The sequence below is a fragment of the Camarhynchus parvulus genome, chromosome 3 (genome assembly GCF_901933205.1).
Source record: "Camarhynchus parvulus chromosome 3, STF_HiC, whole genome shotgun sequence".
NCBI lineage: Eukaryota > Metazoa > Chordata > Aves > Passeriformes > Thraupidae > Camarhynchus > Camarhynchus parvulus.
This window is the reverse complement of record NC_044573.1, coordinates 68,954,750-68,979,735: the sequence shown is the minus strand read 5'-3', so window position 1 is coordinate 68,979,735 and position 24,986 is coordinate 68,954,750. Positions and strand designations below refer to the sequence as shown.

Genomic DNA, 24,986 nt, shown 5'->3' with positions numbered 1-24,986 from the left:
CTGCGATGCCCTTTCTCGTTATTCCTGTATAGGGGTATAAGAGCAGCTACACTGTGTTAGCTCAGATGTCTAGATAAAAGAGGGGCTTTTTCTTTGTTTATTTGTTTTATTTTGTTTTTATTTACTCTTGTTTTGTTTTTGTTTATGTTGGTTTGGAGGTTTTGGGTTTTTTGTTTTGGTTTTGGTTTTTTCCCTCCATTAATATGCTAAAATATCTTAAAATTAATTTTCCTTCTTTAATTGCATCTCAGAATTCAGTTGACATTTTCTTCAGATCCCATTTCTGAGTGGTAATTGTTAGTTCAGAGTCCATCACAGAATGCAGACTGCCATGATAACTTCTTTCTACCTTACACTTATGAGTTCTGAATTTCATGATCAAGTCACTCAGTCTTCTGTGACCTCAATGCAGATCTTCACAGGCAGACTTTGCTTTTGTTAGTCTCAACCAAGTAAAATTTTCTACGGTATTGCATCACTGATCACTGCCTTTTCCACATCACTTGAGAACAGAGAGTAAGGTACAGGCTTACACCTCATTCCTGCCGAGCTCTGGTGATAACATCTCTGTATTGGAAAAGAAAATAATTTATCCCTCTTTTAAACAGGTCAGTACCCAGGTGAAGTCCCGCTCCAGATGGATCTCTCTAAGAACCACAATTGGTGAGAAAAGTCACGAATCCCTGCTGGGCACCCACCTTGGTGATATCAAATACATGCTTGGCTATAAACTCCTTGCCATCCTCTTCCAATTCACAAGGTGAGACCACAGATCATGTTCATATTGTTGTTTTCTGTCATGGACTCATCTGAGAACGAAAAGTGCCAGCAAAGCCCCAGCCTGGCTGGGAGCATCAGTTCTGATAAATGATGGTTGCAATAGGCAGCCACTGATCTCAGGAGGTGCTGATTTTTCTGTTTTCCCCTAGTGACTCATTGCCTTGCAAAACTTGAGTTTGGATGAACAGCCTTTTCAATGTGAAAAGACTGTAATTTTACAATAGTTCATGATTCTAATCAGGCTGACGTTATCCATTCAGGCCCTGTCCAGTACTGTGCTTAGAGTCTTTCCTCAGTGCTTAAAATTATTTTCATAATCATTTGGGTTCTGCCTTTTTACTCTTTTTCTTTAGCTCTCGACTAGCTGTTAATTGTGGAACTAAGAAAGTGCTTTGTTTGAAATAACCAGAAAGTGCATATTCACAGCAAAATATTTATCTTTTATGGATTCTTCACCTCCCTTTCTCTATTCCTCTTGGTTGCATAAATGTGTTAGCACTTGTTATAAGGGTCCATGAATGTTTTACCTCTCCCTTTATGTTTCATCATCCAGTCTGCTGTGTGACTAAATTAGCTCAGGAATTAATGAAGTAGAAAATGTTATTGGGGTGTGGGGGTGTGGATATGTGTGTGTGTGTGATTTCAGGCATCACATTATTTTCTTGTGTGACATTGTCCTTAGATTCTAGTTTACTTATTTGTTAACTTCAGTGCAATTAATGGAGAAGTTTGTTAAAACCTCAAGATAACACAGATTATTTCCAAGAGATGCCACTCTTCATTGTGTCCATTGCTAGCCAAGGGGTAACAAACACACAGATATCTGTACCTGAGCCCATGGTGATGCTACAGCCCTCTCCAGTGGGATACAGTCAGTAACAGAGCTCTCCCTGCTGCAAGAGGACAGGCCCTCACTTGCAGCAACATTCCTAATTGCTCCCTCATCTCCTGGCAGTGCATTTCCCAAGTACCACCAAGAGGTATATTTGAAGATCTAAAGTCAACTTTTCTCAAGGCAGATTTTTAGCACCTCCATTGTCCCTGATAGGAATTTGCTCAGGACTCTGCTTTCTTCAAACAACTTCTTTCTCCTATTTTGAGTAGGTACAGCTGACTTCAGGCTGCAGAGCGAAGTCACCAGGCAAAATGCCATCCCCAACCACTACAGGTCTCCACTGCCTCTTCCTGCTGGTCTCAGCCTGCTGCCAGATACCACAGAGCTCAAACTTCTATCCATTGTCCTATGTAGTGAGTATCCCTCTCTACCCCCACTGGTTTTCATTGGGTGTCTGCTTGTATCAGCCTGATGTTATCCTTTACACCCACAAAACCTTGGAAGGAGTCAGAATAAGATGGGAGGGAGGGGGGGAGGGGAGAAATCTGAACCCAGAGTGTGTAAAAGAGGTGGAGAAATCCAAAACTGGGCTCTTCATGTTTCCCAGTTTAAAGTCTCTCCAGTAGGCACTGAACAAAACACATCTTGTTTCTCACTATGTTGGTCTGCAAGGGGTTTCAATTGCTGTCCCTGGAGCTAAGTCTACATAACATATATGTGGGCACTGCTCCTGGATGGAATTCACCCATCCTAGGAGAGAGGAACCAAATATATCTAGAAGTGACATGTTTGCAGGTAGGTGACAGGACTGTCACAACAGCAGGACAAGTGCACATGACCAAAACTCCACTCCTGGATGATTTGTGTTTAGATATTGCCCATGAACTGAGATTTTACTTTCATCTCCCGCTTTTTCAATAATCCTCACAGATCCTTTCTGTTTCACCAACAGTATGAATTATGGAAAGCCATTTTTTGCTTCATCGTGTGTTTGTTAACAGACAGTTTCTGCACAGTTTTCCCTAACAAAAAAAGACAAATTTTCCCTAACAAAAAAGACAAAAGAAGAACAGAGAAACCAAGGTTCTAACCAAATGGAAGTAAATATAATCTGGTAAATCTACCAGTTCTTGGTCATCACAATTAGTATTAGACCAGACAATACTTCTTTTATCTTCTCCATTGTGAGCAAATGGAGAACCTCCTTCTTTGAGAAAGTTGAAAAAAAGGAAAGGAAATGTGAAGAGAATGGTGGGAACTCCTTAAGCTCTTTCTACCACTACCCACTCCTTTGGCAAAACAAGATATGTCTGGTTGCAGCAGGCCATCTGTGCTTCAGCAGATGTCTAACAGTGGCCAAATATCTAATTTGGTCAGATTTTTTTTTCAAGCTGAGTCTTCATCTCAGCACTTAGGAGTTTTCATGAAAAAAAGCAACACCTCTTTTTTTAGCACCGCTGATCATGGGACAGCCTGGAGATGAGTCATTACTTAATGGTGTGAAATATGTGAAGTATTTAGCAACCTAGCAATACCCTTTGGTTGTTTGGGAGAATAACTGAAAGAGGAAACTACTGAGTCCAAACCTGGAGGAGGATGTGGGTCACAGGGCACTTTCTGTAACTCCTGCAGCCAACCTCTAACACGAAGGTACATCCCAGCAGTGCAAAAAGTGCCAGCACTCCTTGGGATCCTCACCCCAGCACAGCTGTGATACAAAACCCAGCTCTAATCACACACCAGATGGTTCCTTTATGTAAAGAGATGACTCAAGAGTTGCCAAGCTATTCACCCTTCTTGTAAATAAAGGTTTCAGTAGGAACCAAGAAACTGGCAAAGCTGCAAATTTCCTGCCTGTGTCTTTGCTTGTTCTTTAGCCTTTCTTGCTAACAGTGGTGCCAATGTATTTTTAGGGCACAATTAAAAAAAAGATAAGATGGTCTGAATCTGACTTGGCTGCAGCCTGTGTAAACCCAGCCAGAGTGAAATGGTGCTAACCCCTGCCATGGTCAGCTGTGTCTTACTGATGGCCCCAAAATAGCTGACCTGGAAACTGAGCTGGAGCCAAGGCTTTTCAGTCCCCTTTCTTCTCCTGCTCAGGCTGGCTCTACTGCTGCAGAGGAAAGCAAAAGGTGATCAAAGTGCAGTTTCTGGATTCAAATGCTGAGTGGCCAGGTTTCCCAAGCAGTTCACAAGGCTGGCCCAGGACTAAGTACACTGTGACAGCCCCGTGGAGATCTTGAGGCTCAGACACAAAAATCCTCCTGAACTGGGACAGTTGGCTTGCAGAGATATGCAAAGAGGCATCTGCAAACTCAGTACATCCCTTAGCTGGTGCTTAACCTTTCCCTGCTTGGATGATAGAAATTTGCTGTTTAAAGAGGAAGATGGGGTGGGAGGTTGGAGACGTGAGGCCAAGTTTAGTGGGAAAAAATTATCTATGTCAGTATTTTCTTCCCTAATTTATTTTGCCAACAACAGCAGCTGAAGTTTCACTTTGTTATTGTCATGGAGCTTCACCATTTTATTTTATTTTTCCCACAGATTGACAGCACGCTAGGGCAAGAAAGCTTCTTCCCAGAGATGCAAAGGCAGAAGCGAAACAGTACGTACACAAATGTATGGTAACAGAGCAGGTTTCCTGTAAGCCCAGGGTGAAATCACTGTCAGGGACAGCATCTCCTGATGTACTGAACTGGGAGTATCAAGGACGAGGTGCGGTTGTTGTTTAAACCCAGCCAAGCACCACAGTGCCCCTCACTCACTCTCCTTCAGTGAGATGGGGAACAGAATCAGAAGGATAAAGTGAGAAAACTCACGGGATGAGATAAAGATAAGATAATTCTATATGGCTCAGTCTGTGGTTGGCAACCCATTAACTTACAGATTCTAAGGAGAGAAGGGATGAGACAGCTCTTCTATGAATATATTATGTCATTTGTATCAGCTTTCTGTGCTCTGACACCAGAGAAATCTGGCTTTTGTCAGACAAGGAGCACATAGAATAGAAGCAGAATATCTGTTGAGTGGGGAGCATGAAGATTTCCTAAGCAGAATGCCACACTAAGCTACCATTAAATAGCAACAAAGACCCCAAATGCTAAACTAGAGGCCATCAATTTGTGATTTACCCTCAAACACAGCTTTGCAGTCTCATTCTATTTCTCTTTCAGTGCTTATTCTTGACCTCCCCTTTCCGGAGTATACTTTTGACATTGAAGTAAGCCTGCAGGATTCATCTTACCTGGAGCCAATCAAAGATTATTTTAAAAACATTGATCTTCCAATTAATATTTCAAATGTACAAGCAACAGTTTCAAACATCAGCATTACAACAGGTGGGTTGGTTATTGATTTGTTTATTATGGATAACGTGGGGTCTTGTCAGTATTTGATGTCTCCCACTTTTACCACCCGTCATGTTTCAGAATCAGCAAAACTGAATCATCTGTGCTCCTGCTGAAAGACCCAGCAAGGCTGAAGCTGTAGCACAGAACAGCATATTTGTTATCTGTTTCTCACCACTCCTCTTTATATAATGTTGGCATTGGGAATAGCTCTGAATGCTTTTCCTAAGGAAAGGACAAAGCCAGAGGAAGCCTGACCCAAAGAATTTTGCTCCAGCTTGGCTAACAAGCAGTCTGAGTTACTTTCAAGTTTCAGGAAGCTGTGACAGCAGTTATCAGACTGTTTACTTCCCTCCTCCTGTATCTGGAACATAGATGGCTGCAAGAGGCTGTACTCTGACCCTGACAGGGAAGGGCTGCATGAGATAGAGCTCACTTCACCTATTCTTACAGGGTGAGACAGGTTTTATTATGAGTTGTGGTTGTGTAACATCACATCCAAGTAATACACCAGAGCATATACAAGCACACCAAGCATTTACAACAGCAGAGGAGATTTGATACCTTCTTATCACTGAGCCATAAAGCAGCAAAAGGAAGTGTTCAACAGTTTCCAAAGCAACATGCAAATGCATCTTATAAAGGCCTTCAGGCTCACATGTAATGTGTGAAAATCAATTTGTTAATATCTTACTTTGCAAATGACACATTAAGAGCAGAAAAATTTACAGTGATGTGCTCTGTTTTGCCTTTTTTTGGTGGGGGGGTTGGTTTTGTTTGTTTGGTTTGGTTTGATTTTTTTGGTTTTGGTGGTTTTGGGTTAGTTTTTGTTTTGGGGTTTTTTTGGGTTTTTTTTTTTTTTGTTTTGTTTTGTTTTGTTTTGTTTGTTTTTTTTTTATTGGTTTCTTCTTTTTTTTAGTGCTTTTTAAAGCACTTAGTGGCTATGCTACCTTCTCTCACATAGCATCTGCCAGGGGACAGAACAACCAGAAAAACACAACACCTCATTAGCCACTGGGACTCTGAATGATCTCACTCTTACAATCTCTAAAAGCTTATACACTTGCTTTCAGCTCAGGTGACATAAAAACATTCAGTCTGAAAAGTATTATGGGACCCTGGCCAGTATGCCAGGTAAACTTTTAGGATCAGACTTCACATCTCCATTCAGTTACTTGAAAGCAATTGATCAGACTTTTCTCTGTGCCAGTCTGGTTCCCATTTCCTATTAGTAATTTACAATTAGTAGAGTAAAATTTGAAAGCTGTCAGATCATCATTTTGGCATCATTTAAGTGAAATCACAATAAGGGCAAGCTTTTGAGATCCCTGTCATGAAGACACAGAAAGGTAGATATTTATCTTGCAATGCTATGCCCCATTTACCATTCTCATGGTATTTCTCTGTCTGACTCCAGTCTGCCTGCCCAGTGGTGAGATTAGCAGCTGCTGTTTCTGTGAAAATGGATATGCCTGGCCGAGCACAGTGTGCAGTGATGTGATGCCCTGCCATTCTCTGAGCCTGGATCCAGCCCTGCCCTGTGGCTACAAGCAGAAAATGCCTTTCTATGGACCCTACTGTGAGCCCCAGACTGAAGGTGAGGAGATACAGGGCAGAACTTTATCACTGTGCAGCTCACACACTGCTTAGAGGTCAGAATAGTGATGAAAGGTGTGATGAAAAAGCACATCAGGACTGAGCTGGCTACCACACAGCCTGTGAATGTGGAAAGTCTGCAGAGATGGTCTAAAGCTCTTCTCCCTGTGATATGGGCTCACCTTGACCCAAACACTTGCAGATATTTAGTTGCATTTGGAGCCCCAACTCCTGGAATCACTCCCATGCCTCTTTGGGACTTTCAGCTTTCACTGAGCCAAGAAAGTTTAATCTCATCAGAATTTAGACAGATTTTCACCTCATAAGCATTGTTTTTTATTATTTTGCATTTATTTTTCTGTCTTTGCTTACAGAGTCATGTGGCATGGGAGAGCCCATTGTAATGAATATGTCAGTCAGACTTGACTCAGACTTCCAGGATGATCTCAAGGATTCTTCCTCTCTGTTATACCAAAAATACAAAATGGACCTTGAAAAAGCAGTAATGACTTTATTTTTTTAATCTCTGAAGGTTGAGAGCCCCCTAAGTAATGTGGTGTTTACCCCAAGTGCCTGGGTAGTCAGTGTCTCTGTGGGGAGCTGGGAAGTGTGCAGCAATGGGAGCTGCAAAGTGGGGCAAAGCCGACTCCATTGATGGCAATGAAAATATTCCCATTTTTTTTAATACACTGGGAAGTATTTAGGAACCTTTTGTATGTAAAACATGAAAAAAATCTTATTATTTGTCCTCTCTTAAATCCATGTGGGTACACATGGAATGAAACCATGAACAGAAATGTGTTCCATGACACCAGGAGAGCACCAGGCCTGTTGTATCAGATTTGTTACATGTCCTTACTCACATCAGGAATTGAGAGTTTCCTATTTTAAGCACACTTCAGTAATACCCAGAGGACTTACACCATCTCACCTGTCTTTGTTTACAGTTTAATGCCAGCTACAGATGTCTACCAGGCTTTGTATCGGCAACAGTAACAGGTTTTAGGTAAGTAAATAATTTCATTTTTTCCTGGGAGACACAAATCTTCCTGTCCAGTCTCAAGGAGACACAAGTCAGCAAAGGTTACATTCACTCTGCCTAGAACCCACTTCCAGCATGCACACACTGAATAACAGAATAATACTGCAAAGCAAAGCCCAAGTATGAACATGGAAATGGGATTGTGGGTAGAATTCATCACTGTGCAAAAGTCCAAGAAACACAACCATTAGCCATCTGGAGCAAAGCCTTTTATGAAAAAGATTGAGCTCCACCCAAGGGAGAAAAGAATGCAAATAAACCTAACATCACTTTCTAGGCCATGAGGAAGGTGAATAGTACACTGACTCTGGATACAGCCTTGGATAAAAGAGACATTGCTGCTGTCCACACATATTTAAATGCAGCTGCATTTTAGATTTCTAAGGAAAGTTTACTAGAAATAAACATCAGACAAGGAAGGTGTCACATAAAGGTGTTCCTTTTCAGGGAAGAGCTGTAGCACAACTTTCTCATATAACAGAGCAAGTTTTGAATCCCAAGAGGAGTCTCCACAGGGGAGTCCTGTGAGGTCTTCCCATCCATGCAAGACGGGTCACCACAACAGAGAAAAGCACTAATATACAAGGATATTTAATTCTGGTGCTCATGTCTTTCTTGTATCTGTTTAGCCCTGGAAGTGTTTTTGTGAACTTTGAAGTAAGAACAGGAGCAGCAAGCTTCACTCAGGTTGGAGATTCCAACAGAGCTGTACCGCAGTTTCTGGATTCATCGTACCAGCTAAACCCATTTACCTTCACAAGAGTAATCACTAGTAAGTTCAAAGCTCTCAATACTTTCCTTCAACCTTTACTTTAGTATTTTTAGCCTGAATCATGTAGCTTCCCTATACTGTTGATGATTTGGTACTGGACTTTCAAGAAACATTTATTTCTTAGCTGTTTCATTTTATCCTGCGTCACCAAAGCTTAGGACCCTCATGAGAGGATCATGCATGCAGTAACTCCCATGAAAAACTGAAGGCTTCCAGCTACTCCACTGACCAGTTATTGGTTGGAGTTGATTATTTCAGGGGTCTTTTCCAGCCTAAATGATTCTAAATGATCCCTGATGTGGTCTGTCCAGGGGAGAGAGATTGAACACCCTTAATTCACCTCCAGAACCGAGACAGCTCTAAGAATGTCAGGCTGTCAGCACCTCCTACCCTTTAAAACAAAACATAAAACTCTTGCAGTTTACATGACAACACATTCCCCTTGGCTTCCTTGGCACATTTTCCGTGCTGATGCTGGACAGTGTGTTACAACTCAGCTGCTGATCAAATGCCCTGGAGGTGTTCTGTTCTCAGTGCAGCAAGTGCTGGACTGTCTGTCCCAGAGGATGACTTCAACCTGGTTTCTTCTCCTCCCAGCTTATCTAATTAGAAAGTAGTGGTGGTGGTAATAATATTTCTAACTCTGCATAAAACCTTCTGGAACTTTTAGCTGAGAAAGATACTAAAAGAATGTGTTGAGGGAAAATCCTGTGGCCTGTATCAGAGGTGGAACCCTGCAGCTGATGTGAAGCACCTGGGACCCCTATAAGATGAAAGACACGATAAAGATGTGAGCTGAAGTGACAGTAATGCAGAATGTTGCTCTCTGTCTTCCCAGATCAGACAAACTTCACCGTGAAACCCTCGAACATTTTTGAAGGGGACACAGTAAGACTGACCTGTGAGATAAATTCGACATTTTCCAATGTGACCTGGTATTACTTTGACCAGACCATCTCAGCTGGCTCCCGGTATTCAGTAGAGACAGTTTTAGCATCCAGAACATCAATTCTTAAAATTACCAACGTTACAACGAAGGATTCTGGTATGATTTTCCATTGTTAAAACAGCAGAAGTAAATCTTTATTGTGGCCAGTTCTATAAAAAGCAAAGATGAATGCAGTGGCTGCATTTTCTAGAGAAAATGTGAAAATTACACTGCCCTTCATCATTTTCCTGGTAATTTCATTAATGATCTATGTATTGACTGGCATTGCCAGTAAGATGTGAACTGACTGAAGTGATTGTACCTGACTGGATGTTCTAAGTGCCAGGCTTCATTTTCATATCAGGGAGATGGTGGTGACTGCATGGCTATGAGGCCTTCCCACCCTTTTGGCATGGTGACTGGAGGCTGTAGTTGAATTTGTCCTTTATGCCCTTGCCCCCTATATACACATGACCTAACTAAATCAGAGCTCAGAGTTACAGTTTTGCATGTTTAGGGATTTTTGAAAATCAGTAATAGGTGAACTGGTGGCATTTTTCTGGGAGGATCTATCAGGGGAATTAATATGGATTATCAGAGTTTGGGCTTAAGCTTCCACTCTGTTCATGTCTTTGAACCATGAATTCTACATTCAACTTCAATTCCAATACCTGAGACCAGGTATTTGGGCACATGTACGTGAGGTAGGAGTAGTGGATCCAAAATTCTTCGGTCTGAGGATGCCCTGAATCTGGGTGTTTCCACTCCTGTGTAAGTGGTCTGCTCATTTGGCTATCCCAGTGGGGAAGGAAAATCCACATACTTAAAATATGTGGGAAATTTGGAGCTCCTATTGCCAATCTCAAAACCAAGCCTGGCTGCATCCAGGGGACTCATGCCTGAGAGAGTGGCTGATAAAGAGAAAGGGACCTGTGGGTCCTGGTCAGCGGCAAGCTGAATGTGAGTCAGCAGTGCCCTGGCAGCCCGGACAGACAGCCATGTCCTGAGGGGACATCAGGCACAGCATGGGCAAGGGAAGGGATTGTCCTGCTCTGCTTTGGTTTGGGGAGACCTCACTTCAAGTCGTGGGGGCAGTTTTGGGCACCAAAATACAAAAAAGTCATCAAGCTTTGGGGAGAGTCCAAAGGAGGCCACAAGGATGGTGAAGGCCCTGAAGGGGAAGCTGTATGAGAAGGAGCTGAGGTCACTTGGTCTGTTCAGTGTTGAGGAGACTGAGGGGAGACCTCATTGTGGTCTTCAACTTCCTCATGAGGGGAAGCAGAGGGGCAGGTACAGATCTGTTCTCCCTGGTGACCAGGGACAGGACCCAAGGAGCTGGCACGAATCAGGGAGGGTCAGGGAAGGTTTTGGATAACTGAGAAAAGTTTTTCACCCAGAGGGTGGTTGAGCACTGGAACAGGCTCCCAAGGGCAGTGGTAACAGCACCAAGCCTGAGAGCTCAAGAAGTGTTTGAACAAAGATCCCAGGCACATGGTGTCACTGTTGGAGTGTCCTGTGCAGGGCCAAGAGTTAGGCTCAATGATCCTGACAGGTCTCTTCCAACTCAGCATATTCTGTGATTCTGAGATAAATACTCTGCTCTGTTTGGCAGTGCCTCTGAGCAGCTTAAGAGCCTCCACTCTGAGGCCAGTTCTGGTGGAGTCTACCCTGGGCACCTCTCTGTCATCTATTCTCTGTAGGAATCTTTTTACCGTGACATACGGCTGCCAGAAGGACTATGGGCTGTATACAGATCCCAAAACCACCTACTCAGCCGGATTTGAAGTATTTTGGTCTGAGAACACTGATCTCAAGTGCCCATCAGCAGTGAATCCTAATCTAGATATATTTGGTGCCAGGAGTTTCAGAAAGCATTCTGCAGGTGACCTGAGGATACATATTGATCAGCAAGTAGCAGAGCCACTGCAGAGCAGGGACATGTGAAAAACTACTTCCAGCTGTGGAAGTAGTTCCTAATTCCAAAATAAAGGCAAACTCAGCAAAAACTGTTGTTTATGCTTCACAGGTTCCTATAGCTGTGTATTCATAAGGAATGGTCTGTATCACACAGAGATACACAATGGCACAGAAACAATATCTGTCTTTCCACTTAATGTCACTCCAAACTTTGAGGACATCGATGTCACATGTAACAGTCCTGAAGTGCAAGCAAAGGGTGTTCAGCTGTCCTGTTGCATTGACAGACACTTGACATCACTTAAAGTATCCTGGAAATTAAATGGAACAATCAACATTACAGGTAAGATTAACAAAATTTTGGCTTTCACCTGCTAGGTTTGCTCACTGATCAAAAGTGTCCTCCTAAGTGGCTGCCCCAAAGTCCTAGGATGAATACAGGGTATCCTCCAAAGTGGCAGGGGGAAGGACAGACTCTGTATGTGTTGTGCAGGTGCCAGTGGGGTTTCAGGCATCTCCATAGGCTGATGCCTTAAACTGTGCCATCCTGGATGGAAACAGCTGCCTGGACCAGCAACACACCAGCTTCTCCCAGAAAGTTTATTTCTGCATGGTCTAATTTTGAGAGCAGGGATGAGTGCATCAGTCTGTACTGCTATCTCTGGAATCACCCTTGGGGTACAAAGATCTTTCATGTACCACATACTGAGATTTGGCAATCATGAAGTACAAGTGCTGCACTGTGAAACAGCTGCAATACGGATAAATATGAGCACTATTTGTCTCTCCACCCGTAGCTGTGATACTTCACATACCAGTTGAGTCAGAGGCATTCCGTAAGGCTTTCCAATATACAGAGTTAATAAGGCACCAAGTAAATGTGCTACAAAGAGCTACAAAGTAACATTAACAGAACTGCTCATACACGTCTATGAACCATCACCCTAAACGGTCTATTGCCCCTCTTAATATTTTATGAATATGAAGTAACTGTTTATTGTTAACTATTGGCCGTAAATGAAACTTTGCAGAAAGCAGGACAGCAAACTGAGATAAAATCTTCAAAGCTCATGCATGCAGCCACTTCCTCAGAGGACAGTTACCAGAGTGCAGCAGTGCTTGCAGGGAGAGGGGATCCTGGCCCACTGCAATGGGCTGTTTTACCCCTCATTCCCTGTGGCCAGGCTTTCCCCCAGGAATTCTGCTCTGCTCTCATGTCAACTTTGCTGTCAACTGCAGCATGGGACAGCTTTAGTGCTCGCAGCTAAACCAGCACTCTTGAGATTTTAAGTTGAATGACTGTCAAGTACCTCCACATTTTTATTTCAAAATTAGACAGCATTAAAATCTGCAGTGTTTATTCCTGTTTTACTTACCTTTAGTCACCCTAAATACCACAGATTATGAGGTTAAACTTAACCAGAATACTCTTCATTTTGATTGACCCTGAGATTTCCAAGCAGTGTGGCTGCGTTCTGGCTGGTTTTGGCAGGAGGAATCTCAGCACAGAGCTGTGTGCTGCCGCTCTGTGAATGTTACCACAGCAAAAGGTTTGAATGAACTTCAGTGATGATGAGTTAAAAGTGCCATGATGTCAATACATACAAACCCACAAGGGTTTCCATGGCTGGAGTAATTGCTTGTGCTTTCCAGAGGTATTTTTGGGCATCTGTAGCCCTTCAAACAATGTTTATTTCTCCCTAGGAGTAACCATCTTGAGTGGAAACTGCACTGGATACCAGCTCAACATCAGTGAGTCCCTGTGCCCCCCTGAGAAGTCAGGTGCAGTGACCACATACACGTGTGAGATGGAGACCGGGCATGGAGCCAGGCGCGCTCGAAGCATTGCAGTCACGTACCTGCGGAAAGGTGAGGGGCAGGGACTTGTCACAGAGCAACAGCTCTTTAATGCACAGATGGCCTCTGCGGCACACAGAATTTGTGAGAAAATGATAAAAAGTAACTCTCACTAATGTGACTTTTGTCCTGTGTTGTCTCAGCCCACATAACAATATCTTCAAGCACAAACTCAACAGTTTCTGAGGGACACGGGTTCAATGTAACGTGTGAAAGTGATGTGAGCAATTATGACAGCATCAGTTGGAAAATCCAGTCTGGAAATGACACAAAAACAGTAGACTGTGATATGTGCATCAAAAATAGCAAATTCCCAGCCATGTCTGTGCTCACAGTGAAGTCTGCCTCGCAGGACTGGAGAGGTGAGTAAATCTGGTCTCATTGGCTACAAAGGCAATGGAATCTCTGTACCAGATCATTTATAGCATCCCGAGCCCTGCAAATCACTATGCAGCCTGGCCACAATAAATAAAAAGCCCCCACGGTTAAAATTTTAAGTGTTGGAGAACACCAAGGCTTAATGTTGCCAACTGTATTTGTTCATCATTCATGACCATGCAAAAGCTGAGGAGCACTTCTGTTGACTGAGACATGGTTTTGTATCACTTCTTTTAGGCACCTACATCTGCACATTCTCCCAGAAAAACCTGGACAGTTCTGCCAACATTACCATCGAGGTAGTTTCCTTGCCCCTGAAGCAGAACATCCTGATAGACCCCATTGAAACATCGATACAGTGCCAAGTGCCACACGCCCTCGAGTGCTGCATAAGTGCGAAGACTGTGAGAGACTACAAGGTTACGTTTGTGGTTCAAGAAAATGAATTTCAAGTTGGTAAGACACAATAAACTTGCAGAATCATTAGTTTCACTCTGTGTCACAACCCAGTCTCTGGGTTTTTTGTTTTCAGTCAGGTCTGTGTAAACAAGTCGTGTTTACTGCTTTCATGGCAACCCAAGAGCACTTCTGAGGGTGCAAAAAAAAAAGAGAAGTGGACTTCTTTTAGGATGTTGAGCATGCCTGGGGAACATGTCTAGGATTAATACTGAAGTCGCTGCTATAGTGAAAAATACATAATAGGTAAACTCAACATTTGGTTTGACTTGCCAGACAGGGAGAAGTGAGCATCCTGACCCTTCTTCAGATTGGAAATTGTTGAACTCTTTTTATTTGCTTTTATCTTCCATTCTGTCACTTTTTAAAATGAATACTGAGAAAATGTTTCTTAAGAAAATCTACTAATTATTGAAAAATGTTGAGTAACCCATTAAGAATGCAATTAAAAAAAAACTACTCCATTTTTTTTGAAGATACAGGGAGCACATCTTTAACAATACAAAAGCCTATGCTTCTATGTCTTCCAATTTAGGGCAATTCTGCAATTCTGCAACTTCCCTGACATGGTTTTATACACTGTAAGTTTTCAAGCAAGTTGCTTTTTATACACCAGAATTTTTTGAGTGAGTTATAAAACTGTTACTTAGAAAAGAAAAAAAACAAACCAAATACAATCCATCAAAAATAACTCAGGAAACATGCAGGAGCACAAAAACAACAGGCTGAGTAGTAAAGCAGGTGGAGACTGAGGAGGCCTTCAGTAGCTAAGAAAAAGGCAAGGATGTCATTGGAAGAGACTGCAGCTGGAGACCCACCCTCAGGCACAGGCATTCTGAAGAGCAGTGGAGTGTGGCACAGATCCTGAGTTCAAAAGAACCATGTAAGAACAGCCAAATACTATTCCAGCCTAACTGAAACACCTGTGATAAAGGCAGGAAGAGTATTCTCAAAAATTATTTTCAAAGCAAAGTTTGGTCACTGCACAGTTAAGAGGGTTTGGGGAGGATTTGCTCACACAGCAGTAAACGAAAAGGTATTGATCATGCAGCAGCTGCCAGATTTATTACAGAGGGGCAGATCAGCATACAGAGAGGGAGCTTTTTCACAAAGGAAAGTTATTTTTTTCTACTACCCACAGAAAATAAAGCATTGTCAAGGCTTTCTGCTGGTTTTAATTGGCTGACCCCAAATCTGTGTTAACCTGTCTTCATCCATCCGTACAGAGAAAAGGAAAAAAGACAATTTGCTTTGCTACATGTACAATCACACGGAAAAAGAATGCAACAAAGAGAAAAAGTTCATGGCATATTGCAAATTTGTCAACCGCATCGGACAGGGAGTTGACAGTGAATATATAAGACTGCACTTGATACCTGGTAAGGAAAAAAGTTACTGCTTATAGCTGCTATATAGGACATTACAATATCTTTATTAAATCAGGTGCCACAAATTCATCACCAGTGACATCTAACAGAAACAGCTTTTTGTTATCCAAGAACTTTTTTCTCCTTTTCTCATGGGAAATTTTTACACACAGAGGAAAATATCAGTTTTTATGTAATTTAAAAAAAAATAGACAAGATGCGTTGTCTTTGCTGTATTTGAGAGTGGACCCAGTATGTTCCAAAACAGTGACAGTTTAATCACTACTGCAGGCTGCACCACCAAGCTTCATCCACTGTGTTGAAATGTGGTCATGCAGCTTCCAGCTTCCTTGCTAACAATTTAGCAAGGATCAAAGACTGTGGTGCCTCATCAGGCTCAGGAGGACAGCCTGTGGGAGTGCATTTCCACTTTGAACACAAGAAGGGCAGCCTCTGTGAGGTGCTGCAGAGACCAGGGCAGCTTCCAGTCAGCTCTGCGGGGAATGTTTTGCAATTAGAATTCAGCATTGCTAAATCCAGCTTTGATGTTTAGTTCTGACAAGAGTTTGGATATTTCAGCTCTTTTTATTCTAAACTGGAAAGGAAGAAATCTTGTACATCCCCCTGATGCAGAAATGTTCTTTTTTCCACAGCAGTGGTACCTACAGTTGAATCACTGTATCTGCCAGATTTCACTCTCTTAGGCAATAAATATGCAGACACTTTAATTACTTTAATCACTTTAATCAGCAGATACTTACTGATATGACTAAGCCAATCAAAGACAATTAGCAACACCCACGGTTCATCAAAAAGGTGTTGAGGCCTCACTATGAAGGTCTTAATGAATTTCCTGTTAGTGCTACAGCAGTACTGAGTACCTTAACAGAATAAATTTTGTATTAATTATTGTTCACTTAATGTTCAATATAATCCCACTCCAGCTCTGTCTAATCCTGTAGTCTAACAGATAAATCTAAGTCTTTGGGTGTTGGTTTGTTGATTGGATTCAGTACTCAAAAATCGGAGCTTTATTAGATTGCCTTTTTAATTTCCTGATTCATAAAAATAAGGAATGTGCGACATATACACCCTGAAAAATCATAATTAATGAAAACAGTAAACTGAAATCCTAATTTAAAGATCTTTGAACAGACCACAAATTTTGTGGAGGAAATTCATTCATCTTCCTACTTCTTATTTTCTATCTCTGTCTCCTCTCTCTACAGGTAAGAAAATTTCCTGCTCAGACAGCTTGGGCACTGGAACAGAAAGGGCCATATTAATAAAGCCATGCTGTGATGTAAAAAATCCAAAAGGTTTTACTCGAGGCAATATAACTTACCAGTGCATCAACAGCTCATGGAAGGTTGCAAGGAATGACTGCCTGTCTGGACCAATAAACGACCTGCTGAGTGGTGCTGAGGTAACCCTCATGGGTCTGTGGAGGTTGGGCTGGGGAGCTGGGTGGGAAGAAAAAGTAATGGTTGCATGATTTTTGCTTATCATAATCTAAGATATATGAAGCATTTGAAAGTTTCTTTTTAAAGATATGGAGAATGTTTGGCTTTATTTACACCAGCAGCAAAAGAGCCGAGGTCCCTCCCGGGACACAGAGGGCCTGAGGCACTGCATGGATAATGTCCATACACATGAATGCTCTGTTCCCAGGCAAGGTGACCTTGTCCATGGCATCCATAAGGAGCCGTTCCTGGCCTGGAGCGTTCCCTGAGCTGTGCTCAGGCACAAGCCCAGAGCATGTTACAGAGCACACCAACAGTGAGGCTGTAGGATTAACTCTGGACCACTACCCAGCCTCATCTGTAGGCCCTTCCTACAGTGCCCATACCCTTGACCACTGCACTTGACAAATGGGTGCCAGGCCTTGATTTTCAGCCTTGGTATCATCCCACAGTGCTTTTCCCATCCACAAACCATCCAGAGTCACCTTTATCTCAGCCAGGTTAGAGGATTTCCTATGTGATGTGCTGTTATCTTCTGTTCCAGTCCTTGGTCAGCAGCCCTGAGGCAAAAGCTCAACTACCCTCCTACCTTGCACAGCTTAAGGAACAGACAAAAAAGGAGCTAAGCACAATAAACAATTCTTCAGCAAACCTAGGTGCAATTGTTACCATCCTGGATATGGTCTCCTCTATCCCAGTTGAGGCAGAGGAGGTCCCTATGCAGGTAAGGCTTTATTTTGTCTTATCTACACCTACCAAGCCCTTTGGCCCCTTTTGTCAGAGAGGATGATGTTTTCCCTGAAGTTTCACACTTGCTTAGGATCAAGATCAGGACAGTGTTAAAGGAATGAGATGAAGTGACAGCAAAGATACAGAGAAGTTTATGAAAACTCAAAATTATGAGGACAAGGAGTCTATGCATGAAAGACAAGCTGCTGTAAGCTTAGCAACTAGAAATATTTTAGGAACACATAGATATCTCCACCATTCTAAGACAGGAAAGGACAAGTGATGATGGAAAAAAAATTGGACATGAGCCAGCAATGTTCTCTTGCATCCCAGACACCCAAACATGTCCTGGGCTGCTTAACAGGGAGTGTGACCAGCAGGTGGAGGAAGGTGATTCTGTCCCTCTACTCTGTTCTGGTGAGATCCCACCTGGAGCACTCCATCCACCTCTGGGGTCCACAGGGCAACAAGGATGTGGACACGCTGGAATGGGTCCAAAGGAGGGTCACAGAAATGGTCGGAGGGCTGGAGCAGGTCTCCTGTAAGGGCAGGCTGAGAGAGTTGGGGTTGTCCAGCCTTGAAAAGAGAAGGCTCAGGGAAGAACTTACTGCAGCTTTTCAATACTTAAAGGGGACTTATAAAAAGGCTTTTTAGCAAGGCCTGTAGTGACAGGACAAGGAACAATGGTTTAAACTGGAAGAGGGCAGGTTTGGATTATGTATTAGGAATGAATTGTTTGCTGTGAGGGCAGTAAGGCACTGGAATAGATTTACCAGAGAAGTTGTGGATGCCCTAAACCCTGGAAGTGTCCAAGATGAAGCTGGATGTCCCTGCCACCTGGAAGGGGCGTTGGACTGGATGACCTTTAAATGTCAAAATCATTCTGTGATTCTATGATTCCATGAGTAGAAGTAGGAATAGAAAAAAAAAGGGTGAAATAGGAATGGGGAGAGTAAATTCCAGGAACCATGATCAAGCAAGGAAAACAAGTTGGCTGTAACAAATTAACAAAAGAAACCTTAGAAATAATTGGGAGCCTTGATTTTGAGGTCCAGAGGAAAAGCACTGCTCTTCTGACCAGAAAAGTGCAAAAAGGTTTGATAGTCGTAGATAGAGAGCCCTACATGAGACACCAAGAAATCAAAGACAGCACGAACACTGAGAAAGAAAGGAAATAAGGCTGGAGATACCAAAAATGCCAAATAATGCCAAAATACCAAATAATATATAAAAAAATAGTCACACAGCTCTGCTTTTGGAAACCTTAACTTGCAAAAAGAGTATGCAGAGGGTTAACGACAGAAGACTTGACATGGACTGAGCAAAATAAGAAAATGCTGGGCTTTTTCAAAAGGCATTTCTAGGACCATGCATAAATTACCATCAGAAACAACAATTAATTGTGTGGGATTTCAGTAACTGCATTATTCTGTTATTGTTCCAGAATTTCTTATCCACAGTGGATTTAATTGTTGATGATTCCACAACTGCAGCTTGGGAAGACCTGAATAAAGAGAAGACACGACAAAGTTCTTTGTTACTACAGTCGGTAGAAAATTTTTCCTTGCGCCTCCAACCAGTTAATAACACCATTCCTTCTGTCTCTGCAAACACTGTTCAGCTCCAAGGGGTAGTTGTTAAGGAAAATAACAACACAGCTTATAACAAGGACTTCCGCAGTGCAGGAAACCTCACAGTCAACGTGCTCATTAGTGAAACTGAAATCCAGACTCTAACCCAAAATTCAACCATTGTCAGTGTGATGTACTCAAAACTTGGACATGTTTTGCCCCGGAAAACATCTGAATATGTGAATGGTTTATTGATAACAACAACTTTGAGCAGCAACAAAAGCCAGAAGTTTGATATTAATATGACATTTGCAAAGAAAGACTTGTCTCTAAAGATGCCCAAGTGTGTCTTTTGGAATTTCACACTCAACAATCACAGGGGGGACTGGGATAATCATGGCTGCACACCCACAGAGTCAGAAAATTATGTCATTTGCTCCTGCAATCACTTGACATCATTCTCCATCCTGATGTCACCTGATAGATCCTCTGAGCTAATCTTTGAAAATTATATTTCCTATGCTGGCCTGGCCATTTCAATAGTGAGCTTGGTGGTCTGCATCATAATTGAATCCTTGGTCTGGAAGTACGTGACAAACAACACAACCTCCTACATGCGCCATGTCTGTATTCTCAACATTGCTACATCCTTGCTGATTGCTGATGTTTGGTTCATTGTCACTGCCTCCATCACTGATCAAAACCAGCAGATGAACAGAGACATCTGTATCATGGCCACCTTCTTCATCCATTTTTTCTACCTATGTGTCTTTTTCTGGATGCTGAGCCTGGGCCTCATCCTTTTCTACAGACTAGTGTTCATCTTACACAACACGAGTAAGACTGCTCAGAAGGCAGTGGCATTCTGCCTGGGATACATGTGCCCCTTTGTCATTGCAGTCACCACCATTGCTGTCACACTGCCAAAGAACAGTTACACAAGAAAGGATGTCTGCTGGCTCAACTGGCAGGACAGCAAAGCTCTCCTGGCCTTTGTCATACCTGCCTTGATCATTGTGGCCACGAACTTGTTCATTGCCGCGGTTGTTATAATAAAAATACTTAGGCCAACTATTGGGGATAGGTCAAGCGGGCAGGAGAGGAAATCTCTGTTTCAGATTGGCAAAAGTGTGGCCATCCTGACACCACTGTTAGGCCTCACCTGGGGTTTTGGCCTTGCCACCATCATCAAAAACAGTCATCCAGCTTTCCACATCCTCTTTAGTCTGTTCAATGCTTTGCAGGTGAGTTGTGCGCATTTTTGTTTCCTCTATTATGATTTAACATGGAGACATTACTGCAGTGCTATGCTTGGCAGGGCATAAGAGCACCAGGGAAAAGCTTAAATTTGCCTAACACATCCTTATTCCAAAAGGGCTCTTTGGGAAAGCCATTCCAGGAATTCAGCAGTATTTCATATTCTCAGCTGCCTTAGCAGATGTGCCATATAGACAAAGCTGGCCTAAAGATAACTCCCTACTTTGCCAGTAGTTTTGGGATCAGCTTCACTGCTGAAGACCAGGAAAACAGCCCTGTTTATGTTCAGGTGGGCAAACTTCAGCATCCCTGTTTCCATTTATACTGCAGCTGGAGGCATCATGTTATGCTTTTTTGGGTTTCAGTATAAACCTCAAGGAAGTCACCAAGATCAGCTGAGAAGTACTAATGATAAAGAGAAGAACTGACAAAAATATATCCTTGAGAGTTTTCAGTCAATATGACTTTTGCCACATATTTAGGTGGTCAGTAGGATCCCAATACAAGGAAATTTCTTAAGGACAATATAGTTATGTGTACTCTCTCTTTAAAGAGAATTCTTAAGATTTCCCATTGTTAAGAGTGGCATCAAAACTGTTTTCTTCAAACCAAACTCACTGGCCTTTTTCTTGGAACCTACTAGTTTGTCTGGAGGGCACAGGTAGGGCACATCTTCCATACACACACATTCCTTTTTCCAAATACATTTAGTGCTACCAAACTATCTATGTCAGTTTGTAGACCAGATCAACACAGAATTTAAAAAGACCAGGCCTGGGGAGCTGCCAAATGAGCAGTCCCTATGTGATAAGCAGTTAGAAAAATGCTCTCTGTCAAAGAGTTCAAAGTTTAAATAGTTTAAATGGACAATGTCAGAGATATTTATGAGATATTGAAATTAAAGATTGCTGTCATCAAAATGAATGTAATTATCTGTCTCCTAGGGATTATTCATTTTGGTGTTTGGGACTCTCTGGGATAAGAAGGTAAGGATTCCAACTATTTCTTACATTATGTCAAAATACTGTTGGAATTTGAACAGAATTTCTGTATTTACTGATTTACTAATTTTTTTAAACAAATAGATACAAGAAGCCCTGTTGAAGAGGAATTCATCATCCAAATGGAGTTCACAGCAATCAAAGGTTAGAATCTTGACCTAAAAATGTATTTCAGTTACTGCTGAGTAGTCTAATTTTGTCCAGTGCACTTTAAATTCTGTATTATTTATTAGAACAAATCACAGAGGATACTAACAACATAAATATGATTATATCCCCTTTTTAAAAGTTCATTATTTTCACTATAATTGGTAAAAAGTGAGAAGGCAGTTAGAGAACATTTGATTTAAATTCCACTAGAAAGAAACTAGAAAATGTAACTGAAAACTTTTAGTTAGAAAACAGAAACATTTTTTGCACTAGTATTTATTCACAATCTGAGAGAAATGCAAGGGGAACTTCTTGGGGAATTATTGTTTCAATTTACACTTCTGCATTTATAAAACTCCTTAACAAAAAGGTGTGTAAGGATGTCTAAGAAACTTAGAATGCTTTGGGTTGAAATGGACCTTCAAGATCATCTAGTTCCAACACCCACCCACCCCCTCTTCCTGAGCTGCCAATGGTGCTGGCAGCACCCATATATGACAATAAAGCTTGATTTTATATTGGTATCTGAACAGGGTTTGTTCAGAAGAGCCTGTACAGGTATTGCTAAAGACCTAGGAAGCCGACTTAAAAGCAAGGATAATTAAGAAGATGAGAGCACAGGCTCAAAGGAATTAAGGAGTCCCTTAAGGTTGAACTGTCAGTTCAGAAGAACAGCATTGGATCCAATCACTCCAGTTTTTGCAGGAATTGCTGAAATTGGAAACTACTCTCAGAGATCATCTTGCACCACATTCCCATCAGAGCACGGTCAGCTAGAGCTCAGAGCTGTGTCCAGTTAAGTTTGAGTAGCTCCAAGAATGGAGACACCACAAGCTCTATGTGCATCCTTTTCCTGTGTTTGACCACCCTCACAGTGAAAGAATTTCATCTTAAGTGGGATTTCCTGTATTTCTATTTGTTCTCAAAGCCTCTTGTCCTTCCACTGGCACCAATGAGAAAAGTCTGGCTCTGCCTTGACTCTGTCCTAATCAGACAGCCCTGAGTATGTCCTGGCATTGGGTTTGTTCCTCCCCAGGGGCAGGAGGACTTTGAACTTCCCTTTGCTGAACTTCGTAAGATTCCTGTCATTCCATTTCTCTAGCCTGTTGAGGTCTGAGAATGAGCAAATAAAGCAATATCAAAGTCTTTGATTAAGCGTTTTACATGTGATTCATTTACCTTCTTTCTCTATCACCTTATGATACGTGACAATACACAACACTGCCTTATTTCCCCCACCAAAGTACAACTAAATAACGAAGAAGGACTGAACAGAAAAAGATGTGGCTTTCATGCCTTTTTTTTAATACATCCTTGGAGAAATCACGTTAAATTTTCCAACCACTCCAGAACCAAAAACGAAACTTAATTTTAGCAGCAAAAAGTTCCTTCCTTCCTTCCTTTGTATCTGGACTGCAAAGAGTTGTGTTCTAATGCCCTCTAGCGTGTCAAGTAAAATTTGCCTAGGATTATCGCAGGCTGCTGGCTGTCAGGAACAATCCCCATTCACATAAATCTTAACTATTGTGGCTACCTTAATGGCCATACTGGCACAGCTAAGAGAAGGAATCCCATACTGCCTGTTAGGACAGACTCTGGAGCCTAAACCATGCCCCCCTGGCCAAGAGTTAGAGACAAACAGGTTGTGCCCTGTAGTTTCTTTTAAAGTTGATCTCCTCCATCACCACCATAAACATGCAAATGTGTGAACTTGATACCTCACAAACATCTAGCTTTGCCTTCTGTGGATTGTTTGCTCATACTACTGAAACAAAGTTTATTGGAACCTTTTTTTTCCCCTAAAATGGGGCTACAAAGAAGGTTCTTTTGACAAAAAGTATTTTTTTCTCTTTCAGTCATCCTCCCTGATCCTGGTGACACCAATGCTTGCTATGAGCTACCCATTTTCAAGAACCTTTAACAACTTATGTGGGAAAACAGGTATGTGATAACAGGTCTCCCTTACTGAAGCACAAACAGGATTTGGCCTTCATTCTTGCTCTCAGGGTCTGTCTGTCCTGATATCCATTTATCTATTTGTCTCTCCATGCATCCATAGATTGTTCCTAATCTTCCAATGCAAAGGAACTGCAATAAGTCTATTGTAGCAGTAGCAGTGAAATTGTCTATCTCTAAAACAATTATTGGATGTTTCACCAATTCTAAATCCCACTAAGTGAGCTTTGTTTTGAGCTAAATGAGATCATGGCACAGTTCATCTGTTGTTCATGTACTCTTCACCACCTTGGAACTGTATTTCTTCAAATGTTCTCTGGTTGCCATTTTGTGGACATCACCATTTTAGTTATGACTTCATCTTGCAAAAACCATTTCTGGAAATAACATTTAATTTCTAAGTGTCCAATCTTTGTATCCACACATTGTTCAGAGAAGATAGTGACACTTGGGTCTTAGTTTGGAGCCTTGTGGACTCTAAGGAGGGAGGGAGCTGGGATTCATCTCAGGAGCCTGTGGATGTGTCCCTGTGCTCCAGGAGAAGCACTAGTGCCTTCATTTGTGTGAGAAAATCATTGCCCTGTGGCATGATTGGGAATTCGAGCTGACACATCCTGGCTGTGTCACCAAACACGCTGAGTTCTGTGGTTGCTGGTATTGCTGAAATCCTGGTAGTGCCAGGGCTGCAGGACAAGGCAGAGCCACCTTGGCCACCAGCGCAGCTGTCACTGTCCTTACTTTGCAGTGACAACTTGTCTAACCCCTGCGCCTTGTTTTGCAGGCAAATACAGAGTATCTTCTTCCGAGCCATCCACCTCTTCCACTGAAAATACTTCCAAGGCATATTCCTTGCTTAACTGAAGCACTGCCAGTGCTAAATCATGTAACTCTGAAAGGACCTCTTCAAGACACGCACAAAAAGTTCGAGAGAGTCACCAGGAACCAGCCTGCTTCATTTTGACTGAATTGTGCCTTGGTGAATTCTTCTGGAATAATCATTTCTGGTTAATGTGTAAGGCAGGGAAGCTGGGAGAGGAGCAATTTTACAAGGTCTGCCAAACCCAGAAGAGATTACAAGGATTTGAAGGCCTTCATGTGCAAGAAAGGGTATTGGGAGTGAAAAATTCTCAGCCCTTAAGTGGGTGCTTAGCACTATGCAGTACTGAGACATGAATTGCAGTGCTTCACACAGTTGTTGTCCAGTGGATTTGGTATTTCCCCTATCAACTCTCTGAATGATCCCAAAGGCCTGTGTAGATACACAAATACCTCACAGCTTCTCTCCTGCCCTCGTATTAGAGTCTGAAAAGGCCATTGTGGTTTCCACTTTCTATTTAAGACTTTCTGGAACTAAAAAGTTCCAACTGAGAAGGCCCATTTCAGATCTTCAATTTTGACTTACATAAAATGAAGACCATGATGATTCCTGCATGGTCTTCTTTCAGATGAAAAGACTGAAAGCTCCATGTGGCACTTTTTTGAAGAAAAGGAAGATTTATGCCCTTAACAATATTTTTCTTTCCCTTGATATGTAATGTGGTAAGACAGATATGGTTACTGCCCTCTGCCACAGAGGGGACTGCA

General features: G+C 42.1%; 1 protein-coding gene across 2 annotated transcripts in view; it reads left to right on the top strand.

Moving 5' to 3' along the window:
• ADGRF5 (adhesion G protein-coupled receptor F5) overlaps positions 1-24,952 on the top strand; it is a 40,853-nt gene extending 15,901 nt beyond the window's left edge. For both annotated transcript variants that reach the window (XM_030945437.1, XM_030945438.1), the window contains exons 2-22: positions 609-760; positions 1,885-2,028; positions 4,160-4,220; positions 4,789-4,953; positions 6,380-6,559; positions 6,933-7,060; positions 7,506-7,564; positions 8,230-8,372; positions 9,211-9,417; positions 11,327-11,560; positions 12,922-13,086; positions 13,218-13,436; positions 13,690-13,908; positions 15,135-15,287; positions 16,505-16,701; positions 17,283-17,462; positions 18,912-20,282; positions 21,240-21,281; positions 21,381-21,440; positions 23,303-23,387; positions 24,184-24,952. In XM_030945437.1, the coding sequence (XP_030801297.1) occupies positions 1,927-2,028; positions 4,160-4,220; positions 4,789-4,953; positions 6,380-6,559; positions 6,933-7,060; positions 7,506-7,564; positions 8,230-8,372; positions 9,211-9,417; positions 11,327-11,560; positions 12,922-13,086; positions 13,218-13,436; positions 13,690-13,908; positions 15,135-15,287; positions 16,505-16,701; positions 17,283-17,462; positions 18,912-20,282; positions 21,240-21,281; positions 21,381-21,440; positions 23,303-23,387; positions 24,184-24,263 (4,050 nt within the window). In that variant the 5' untranslated portion in view covers positions 609-760; positions 1,885-1,926 and the 3' untranslated portion in view covers positions 24,264-24,952. The remainder of the gene's footprint in view (positions 1-608; positions 761-1,884; positions 2,029-4,159; positions 4,221-4,788; positions 4,954-6,379; positions 6,560-6,932; positions 7,061-7,505; positions 7,565-8,229; positions 8,373-9,210; positions 9,418-11,326; positions 11,561-12,921; positions 13,087-13,217; positions 13,437-13,689; positions 13,909-15,134; positions 15,288-16,504; positions 16,702-17,282; positions 17,463-18,911; positions 20,283-21,239; positions 21,282-21,380; positions 21,441-23,302; positions 23,388-24,183) is intronic.
• The last annotated feature ends 34 nt before the right edge of the window (positions 24,953-24,986 follow it).